Source organism: Gobius niger, assembly GCF_951799975.1.
Source record: "Gobius niger genome assembly, chromosome: 2".
In the NCBI taxonomy this organism is placed as follows: domain Eukaryota; kingdom Metazoa; phylum Chordata; class Actinopteri; order Gobiiformes; family Gobiidae; genus Gobius; species Gobius niger.
Window position 1 is genome coordinate 44715720 of NC_136853.1, and position 10000 is coordinate 44725719.

Genomic DNA, 10000 nt, shown 5'->3' on the forward strand with positions numbered 1-10000 from the left:
AAATTTTCCTACACAATTCACAGCCAAGCGATTAATCGTAAAGATAGTCGTTAGATTGATCGATTACAAAATAATCATAAGTTGCAGCTCTAATTAGTGCGTACTTGACCTTCGGTGACCCCACGGCTGCTTGAGCGGTCTTTACTTTCCATCCCGGTGGTTTGTAGGACACTCCAGGATCTATAGTTTTTTAGGTTTCTGGTAGGTTTTCACTGATTGAACCATCTCCATGGTAAGGGTATCTGGTAGGTTTTCTCAATGGAATGTATAAGTAACCATGGAGATGGTTCAATCAGTGAAAACCTACCAGAAACCCTTATAAAACTGATTTAAAATTGATCCTGAAGCATTAAAGGGGTCACTGAAAGGTCAAATACACACTATTAACAACTTTTTTTTAACCTTTTTTGTTTACATAAAAGTTGCATAGTGCAGCTTTAAAATAACTAATAAGATGTTTTTTCTTGCAAAGATACTCACTCCACATGGATATTTGTTTATTTTTATTTAATGACTCGAGGTAAAATGTTCTTACTTTGAGTAATTTCAACTAATCAAGATATATTTGTGTGCAGTGTAGAGTACAGTTTTTTTTCCCACATCATTTTTACTCGTACTTTAAAGTGTACACAATATCAAAAAACAAAATCATATATCTTTGCCAAACAGTCCGTACTTTGTACTGCTATTCTACAACCTTTATAGATTTTTAAACAATTGTACTGCAATTTCAAGTCTTTTTTTTTCCCTCTTCTTTGTTTAAACGCCCACAAGCCGCTCAAAACCTCTTCTTTAGTCACGACTTGTGCTCAATAAAATAATGTGTGTTTTTGTGAGCCAAGTCCTTATTATGACTTAAAGGGCCAGATCTTGTGGTTCGTAGCGCAGGCTGTAGAGCAGACGACTGCGCAGACGGTGGCGCTCCTTAAATGTTCAGTGTCATACCTGGCGCAAAAAGTGGGCAGGACAGGAGGGGGGACAGACTCGCATTGCGATGTTGTGGTGCCGCCCCCTCCCCATGGTTTCCCCAGACCTGTGGAAGGAGGTGGGTTGCGAGGGGGGGTTCTCCTGTAGAAATAAATAAAGAAATAAAACTGTCCCTCCGCTGCTGCAGATCCAAGACGAGCAGGCGGGGAAAGAGAGGCAGCAGCCTCGCGCTGGACACCGATCGAATGAGCAAAGTTACGAAATGTACAGGATTTAATTGATCAGAAACTGTCATATCGGCTGTGGAGGAGTTACAGAGTTATGCAGCAGTTACAAGAAAACTGTAGCGTGTTGGAACATTTGCGCTACAGCTGCAGGATTCTTAGAGCGGCTGAATTGGAAAAACAAAAACAAAAAGTTGCTCTGCGCCCTGTAAAATGCGCTTCTTTCTTTTGGACTGAGCTGTGGCTACACAAGGACTGACACACGATGGAAACGTCTCCTTAAAACTCAGATCAGACCTGGTGTTGTGGCACTTGAGGCACGTGTGGTTTATTTATGGAAAACTGTTGATTTGGTGTTTGGCGTGTGCGCGTTGATCTACTGTATCAAAGTAAACCCGTGCGTAACCGACGCTCAAACTGACTTTTCAAGGCAATTTCGCTTTTCTTTTCAATTTGACATCGATTCTAAGGAAGAAGACGAGGCAGCGCGATGTAAAGAGGAACATAATGTGAAGGTTACCACAGAAGAGCGGCTCCAAGTGCTGCTTGTAATGAACCACGCCTCAGTCGCCTCTTTTTCTTAAATTACGCCCTCTCCCTAGCGGCGCAGCCTTTAGCGCAACATGCAAGATCGATGTATGCACTTGAAGTCCACACAGTTACCATTGGAGTACTACATATACGCACCTGTTTACTTATTTATTTGCAGTAGTACGTCTCCCCTGCCTCGCCCGCTGCTACAGTCAATGGAAACCCGACCCTCTTTCCCTCCCCGCCGCTGCTGTTCTGTTGCCTTTTTGTGTCGCGTATGCATATTAGCATATTAGCCATTCACACGGGATCGCTGGCGCTCGCGGCCCGGGTCACCGCGTAGGGCATTTCTGCTACAGCGGCGGAGCGCGGATGCCAGGAAAAAAAAAAAAAAAAAAGAAAGCAAGCAAGATGTATTCATTCACTTTCCATTGTGCTGGTATCGGGTGTTAGTCCGGGTGAATGGGCCGGGGGAGCGTTTGATAATGAGCCTAGTGTTATTACGTAGCTACCCCTAACAACATCGGTCCACCGGGATCAAATAAAGACTTTTAATTGCTTTGCTCCACATTGAAATCCCTCTTGCCGACGTGGATGGGCTGCCCTTGGCGTGCCTGAGCATAAAAGCCAGAGGGAGGAACAAAAACGCGGCTTGAAAGGCCGTCGTACATCGCGTCTGGGGAAGGGGGGGAAGAAATAAAAAGCTTTTCCATTGAGGTCTTGAGGCAATTATGTTTACACTGCAAAAGCCAGTAGCCACCGGTCACCTGGATATAACGATGAAATATTAATGAACAATGTGTGTGGTGGATTATATGCTAATAACCTTCTTTCCCTGCCTGTGTGTTTGCAGGACGGAGTCTGTGGCAGAGAAAATGCTGACCAACTGGTTTACATTTCTTCTCTACAAGTTTCTGAAGGTATAAATATGTATATATATATATCATGCAAGATGTTTTTACTCACAAATGCAGCCACAAATCTCCTTGAACTTCTCGGTTACTACTCGTAAATCCGCCTAAATTCATCTGGAAACTTTCAGGGATTGAAATGAGCACATGATAAAAAACAAATGCAACAATCACTTCATATCAGGTAAACCCGATCCGAGCTAATAGATACAGACGGCATCTCGTCATAGAAGGGGGCGTGGCTTCGCCGAGGGGGAAAATAGAATCTTTAGAGAAACACAATTTTCCCTCTTTTAGCCATTTTCAGGTGGAATATGAACTTATTTATCACATAAATAAAGTCAAATGTAAATCGGGCCCATATGGATATTTTCTCACAGCAGATTGTTCAGTAGAAGTGAAAAAACGGCAGTTGTAGCTAGCACTAGCTAACCGTTAGCATTAGCCCGATGCTAACATGTAGCATGAAGTTAGCATTCTCCGTTATTTATGTATTTATGGGCTGTTGAAACACTTTTGCTCCTCCCCATGTCTTTGTTTCTGTTTTGATTTTTTCAAACCTTAACTGTTTTCAAAAATGACCATATATGGGCGATTCCAGAAATGCCGTCTGTATCTATCAGGTAAGCCCGATCCAAGCTAATAAGCATCAGCACATGACTGACCTGCTCACCCTGTACGAGTGTTACCATGGATACAAGCTTGGTCCAAGCTTTGATCCCTTCAAAACAGCGAGTTTATCACCCAAACAGCAATTAAATCATGCTAGCAATGCTAAGTTCAGCAACAAATCACAAGTAGCCTAGCTTACATTAGCCGACAGCCACTAAACGTTGCAGACTTTCTTGTCTACAGTGATAGATACAGACGGCATCTTGTCATAGAAGGGGGCGTGGCTACGCCAAGGGGGAAAATAGAATCTTTAGAGAAACACAATTTTCCACTCTTTTAGCCATTTTCTGGTGGAATATGAACTTATTTATCACACATAAGTAAAGTCATAGTAAATTAGGCCCATATGGATATTTTCTCACAGCAGATTGTTCAGTAGATGTGAAAAAACGGCAGTTGTAGCTAACGCTAGCTAACAGCTGGCATTAGCACGATGCTAACATGAAGCACCGTGTTAGCATTCTCCGTTATTTATGCATTTATGGGCTGTTGAACCACTTTGCTCCTCTCCATGTCATTGTATTTTTACTTAGTAGAAACTATATTCATAATTCAGCATTTGCTAAAGTAGTTTTTTGAATAAATAGAGAAAGTTCAGATTTTTCTCCAAATTGTTTTCCCCCTTAACTGTTTTCAAACATGACCATATATGGGCGATTCCAGAGATGCCGTCTGTATCTATAGCCCATAAATGGTAATTTTTTGAAAACAAAATGTGACAAAAAACAAACAAAAATGTGATAAAAATTTGACAAAAAAATTACAAGAATTTGACCAAAAAATGACAAAAAAATGACAAAAAAGCTACAAAAATGAGTTGAATATCCAACAAAATCTGATGATGTGAGGAAAAAGATCCTCTCGGTTCAGACGGGAGTTAAGAGGTTAAGCTTTTAGATGTGGGTAAAGCTCGGTTACGCCCGGGGGTAAGGGTATAAGGTAAAGTGAGAGGCCAGACCGATGGCCCTAGAGCCGGTGGCCCTTCTGTGCTCCTCCAGAATTGACGTATGGCCAGTCCGCCCCTGCTCTGCTGCCTTACGTCACAATCACAATCTCTTTATCGAGCTCCCGTCTCTGTGTTTGTGTTGATTCCACTGAACTGTTTCCCTCACCCTCCTCTTCCTCCTCTTCCTCCCCGTGTGTGCAGGAGTGCGCTGGCGAGCCCCTCTTCTCGCTCTTCTGTGCCATCAAACAGCAGATGGAGAAAGGCCCCATCGACTCCATCACGGGAGAGGCCCGCTACTCTCTCAGCGAAGACAAGCTCATCAGACAGCAGATCGACTACAAGACCCTGGTGAGAGCGTCTACCTGCGGCGCTTTGAGGGGGGGCCACGCGAGAGGAAGAGGGTGGTTACGGGCCGGCAGTCAGAGCAAGCGCTACAGCAGATACAGTTGTTGTGGTGGCGCTTGACAAGTGAGCGGGCCCTCGCGGGGTGATCTTTGGTCGTTTGAGAGCGGAGCTGTCAGAGAGGGGGGTGCGGGGGGTGGGGGGTCGCGCAAACAGATCCGCCGTGTGTAATAAACAGGACGCATATAATAAAAGCAACGGAAGGTTTTGAACTTTGTCTTTTTGTTCACGGCAAAGTAGAACCAAGCGACTGCTGATGCGTCAAACCTCACGCTGAAACACTGAAGCTTTAGTGCTTTTGTGTTTTCACTTTTTGTGTTATTCAAAAAATTAAAAAAAATATATATCATGACGTGAACGCTGAGAAGAGACGCGGAAGAACGATTTTGCCTGACGAGGATTCACCTTATTCCGGAAGTGGGTGTCGCCATGAATTGTGCCCGCCCATTTACTTAGTTTACATAGGACTGCAGATGTCGGGAGAAAATCCGTCACTACACGGACACAAAGCCGTGTTCACTTGTTCGTGCAAATGAACATTGGACATTTTGCACAAGTCCATCTACTGTGCATCATATTTTAGCAGAAAAAAAACTGAATAAACCAGGCTTAAGGTTTGACATTAAGTGAAGGATAGGAAACAGAAACCGGACAATAAAATAAGAAGGAAGCATGTGGTTATCCCATGTGTTTCCAGGGTGTCAGAAAACTTTAGAAGGGTCCTCTCGAGGCATCGTATCCCTGTATATTTTAAGCCTATGTCCACGCTCCGACAGCGGTTGGTTCATCTTAAATCCAGCACTCCAAAACGCCTCCGCAGTAATGTTGTGTATGCAGTTCAGTAGTCTCGCCAACCAGACTCCGCTTCTTTACAGAAGAGGGTCTGGCAACACTCCATTGCGCGCTTTCAAAGGAAGTGACGCAGCGATATGGAGCCGACCGACCAATCAGAGCAGCTCCCTGAACGGGCGTCACGTTGTTGTGCCTTTGTTTTGTAGTTTTTCAACACAACACACAACACACAGAAGTCATTTACTGAACTCTGTGTGGCAGGAGCGCCATTGTTAATGTCCCAATGACGACAACTTTCTTATCGCTGTTTCTGTCGTCACATCCGCTATGTTCTCATTGGCTGCTATGCGCTTCAGTCGTCCCACATTAGTCCCGCCTCAAGCAGTAGCTTTTCTACGACAGGGTCGCCAGACTAGTCTCCTGTTTATTAATTAATAAACATTGGAGATTAGTCTGGATGCCAGGCTAGCAGTCCAGTGCAGTGAGTAGTGTAGAGACTTGTACATAGGTGAGACCAAGCAGCCTCAACACAAGCGCATGTATCAACATCGACACCCGAGCTCCTCTGGACAGGACTCATCAGCACAGCTTTCAAGACCAGGATGTCCATGTACTGGATAGGGAGGAGAGGTGGTTTGAGAGGGGCGTAATGGAGGCCATCTATGTTAAAGTGGAGAAGCCCTCTCTGAACAGGGGGGGGTTTGATACAACAACAAATCAAATTTAAAAAAAAAAGGTCCAGTTGAAATATTTAATTTTTGAAGCATTTATGTTACCTGGATGAAAAAAAATGAGCTTACATTATAGTTATTTTTTCATATTATAAAAAACATAAATGCAATAAACCATGATCCAGCAGTTGTTTATAGCCGGTCGACACCTGGAACTAGTTTACTGTTAAATTTCCAGAAAATGTCTATAGTAGTTTGAAACGATGATGTATGTGTAATGACAGGATCTTATCACACATGTCGTGTCTCGGTCCTTCAGGTGGTGAACTGCATCCACCCGGAGAACGAGAAGAGCCCGGAGATCCAGGTGAAGGTGCTCAACTGCGACACCATCAGCCAGGTGAAGGAGAAGATTCTGGACGCCATCTACAAGAACGTACCGCACTCCCACCGACTCAAGGCTTCAGACATGGACCTCGGTAACGTCACTGATTTGTTTGTTTTTTTATGAGAGGGAAACACAGCAGAGTCACAAAAGAAACTGGCAGGAAGTTAGGATTAAACCGCCAAGCTCTTTCAGGAGATGAGCACGACCACTGAGCCACCCTTACTTCATCTCCTAGTTGTAAACGCAGCATTAGTAGTAGTAGAACAAGTATTTGCTGAAATAGAAAAAGCTTTATCCCTTTTAGAAGCTGGAGAATTTGTATAAATGCTTTACTGTCGCCAAAACACAAGCAATTCATTGGATAATTTGCCAGCTTTATTCAAGTGTAGACAAAGGCCTTTCAGTTTTAATTGGTATTTCAACTAGAACTTAATAGCCTATTTATTTTACCCAAATGTGTTGTTTGGAAAATGACATGTTTTCATGATTTAATTGTGAAGAACAAACCGTTCCCTCTTGTACTTTATAACGTCCATTTACTAAATCACAGCAAACTCCACAGGCCTAAAACACCTTTAAAAAAAAAACACGTGTCCGCTTTGGACCTTGGTCACGGAGACGTCTTTGTCAAGTCTCAAGCGATTGTGGCGACGTCGCAGACATCTGTGAGACTTTTTTCTGTGACGTCCCTACAACGTCTCCGAAACCTGTGGGCTAGCAAGGGGAGACGTAGCGGCCACATGGCGGAGGAGTCACGAAGACGTTTCCAAAACTGAGAAGATGTCAGAGACGTCATTGCGACCTCTAGACGATAATAATAATAATAATAATAATGCATATATATATATTTATATAGCGCTTTTCTGGACACTCAAAGACGCTTTACATTGCACTATTCGTTCACTCCATACTTAGTGGTGGCTACTATAGATACAGACGGCATCTCGTCATAGAAGGGGGCGTGGCTTCGCCGAGGGAGAAAATAGAATCTTTAGAGAAACACAATTTTTCACTCTTTTTTGCCATTTTCTGGTGGAATATGAACTCATTTATCACACATAAATAAAGTCAAGTGTAAATCGGGCCCATGTGGATATTTTCTCACAGCAGATTGTTCAGTAGAAGTGAAAAAACGGCAGTTGTAGCAAGCGCTAGCTAACCGTTAGCATTAGCCCGATGCTAACATGTAGCATCAAGTTAGCATTCCCCATTATTCATGTATTTATGGGCTGTTGAACCACTTTGCTCCTCCCCATGTCTTTGTATCATTATTTAGTAGAAACTATATTCATATTTCAGCATTTGTTACAGTCGTTTTTGAATAATTGGAGAAAATTTACATTTTTTCAAAATTGTTTTCCCCCTTAACTGTTTTCAAAAATGACCATATATGGGCGATTCCAGCGATGCCGTCTGTATCTATAGTAGCCACAGCTGCCCTGGGTTAGACTGACGGAAGCGAGGCAACCAGTCTGCGCCATCGGCCCCTCCGACCACCACCACTCACTCACTCACTACATTCGCTAGGCTTCCTCGTGTTCCTAAGCGGTCTCCCATGCAAGTCCTGCCAGGCCCTTCCCTGCTGAGCTTCCAAGGTCTGACGGAACTGGGCATCGCAAAGGCAGTGTGACCACAATGTAGCGATGTAGCCGTCGCAAAGTATGGAGAGTTGTGGAAACATCTCCAAGATGTCGCGGTGATGTGAATTGGATAGGCGCGCAAGCAATCGGAGACACGGCGCCGTCTCCTCCGGTGAGACAGGCCCTTAAAGCAGTACTAAGTAACGTGTTTACCCTAATAAATCCTTCCCATGGTCCCTGTGGGGGTGATACAAGTGTTTATGGGATGATTGGAGGGTCTTTCATCTCCCCCTGGTGTCTCTGGATTGAAAACCATGTTTGCAACTTGACTGTCACCGGTGCGGAGAAAGCAATACACACTAATGAAATCCCGAAGAAGAAGCTAACATGCTAACGTCACTTTAAACAGTATTTACAGCAAAGTTTGAGTGAAAAAAAATATTTCCATTGTTTAATTGGATGCACAGTAACACTCTCTCCCTTCACCTTTTCTGTCAGCGTAGGATTTACTCTCCAAGACAATTAATAAGTTAAAAAATCGTAACTTGCTACTACACCTGCAGTTGCGCTTATGGCCTCTAGGGGGAAGAGTTACTTAGTACTGCTTTAAAGGAATAGGCCACAGTTTTTACATACTGAGATATGTTCTTACCGAACCTTTACGAGTTAATATATCCCCGTCTGGTCTTTGTCCGTGCGCTCTGTCAGGCAAACGGAGCACATGCGCAGCCTCTCCCACATATAGCTCCAAAAAAGCTCACGATAGAAGCTACCAAGCTCTTCTACGAGTTTCCTGTTTAAATAAAGTTACGTGAAGTGTTTTCATGTGAAGTATAATTACACAGAAATGTAACGTACTATATTGTGAGGCGTAATGATACGAGGAGCACAACGTCCACGCAGTAACTCCTAAAGACTTCCCCGCTCACTTCCGTCAATAACCTTTAGGAGTTACTGCACGGACGTTTTACTCCTCAGTGGATGTATAGCCATAGCAAACAGACGTTCTGCAGTAGTTTTGCTTAAAGGGGCTAGATGCAAGTTCGTCATTATATACTCACTACTGCCACCTCAGGTCATACGTGTAACTGCAGCTTCTATATGAAGCTCGTGGATGACGGTAATTCGTCAAACTTTCTGAGTGACAGTGCAGGATTTTAGAGGCAGTTGTGGTGAACAGGTCTGGGCTCATTCTACACATTAGGACATGGCTGGAACATGTAGGGCAGGGGTGTCCCACATATTGGCGCATACATGGGGTAAAGGGCCATGGGTCGGTGGTTAGTTTCACGAAACCTTCGAGTAGCAGAGGTTTAAGTAAGTAAGTAAGTAAGTAATCTTTATTTATATAGCACCTTTCACAGGCAAAGGCCACAAAGTGCTTCACAACACAGTAAAAGCAGAAATTACATACAATATAAAAAAAAGGGGTCACAGCAACACAGAAAACATAGCAGCCCAAAAGTAGCTAATTAAAAGCTTGAACAAATAAATGTGTCTTAAGTTTGCATTTGAACGAATCAACAGAGTCAATACAGCGCAAAGAGGGTGGAAGATCATTCCAGAGCCTGGGAGCAACAGCCTGGAAGGATCGGTCGCCTCTAGTACGAAAACTAGTACGTGGAACCTTAAGCAGGTTCTGATCCACAGACCTCAGAGCCCGCGCAGGGGTGTAAGGCTGGACCAGAGCACTGAGATAAGGAGGAGCCTGACCATGCACAGCTCTGAAGGCTAGAACCAGAACTTTAAACTTGATCCTAAAAGACACTGGCAGCCAATGAAGCTGTTTTAAAATAGGGGATATGTGGGTCCTCCTGTTTGTGCGGGTCAGAATTCTCGCTGCAGAGTTTTGCACTAATTGCAGTCGAGAGAGCTCCTTCTTGTTAAGACATGAAAACAAGCCATTACAATAATCTAAACGTGAAGACACAAATGCATGGATGACAAGCTCCAAAT

General features: G+C 43.7%; 1 protein-coding gene across 2 annotated transcripts in view; it reads left to right on the forward strand.

Annotated features, from left to right (window-relative positions):
* The window catches only part of plxna4 (plexin A4), a 478637-nt gene that overhangs the window by 408963 nt on the left and 59674 nt on the right, over positions 1-10000 (forward strand). For both annotated transcript variants that reach the window (XM_079552367.1, XM_079552368.1), the window contains exons 22-24: positions 2536-2602; positions 4413-4559; positions 6396-6555. In XM_079552367.1, coding sequence (XP_079408493.1) covers positions 2536-2602; positions 4413-4559; positions 6396-6555 — 374 coding nt within the window. The remainder of the gene's footprint in view (positions 1-2535; positions 2603-4412; positions 4560-6395; positions 6556-10000) is intronic.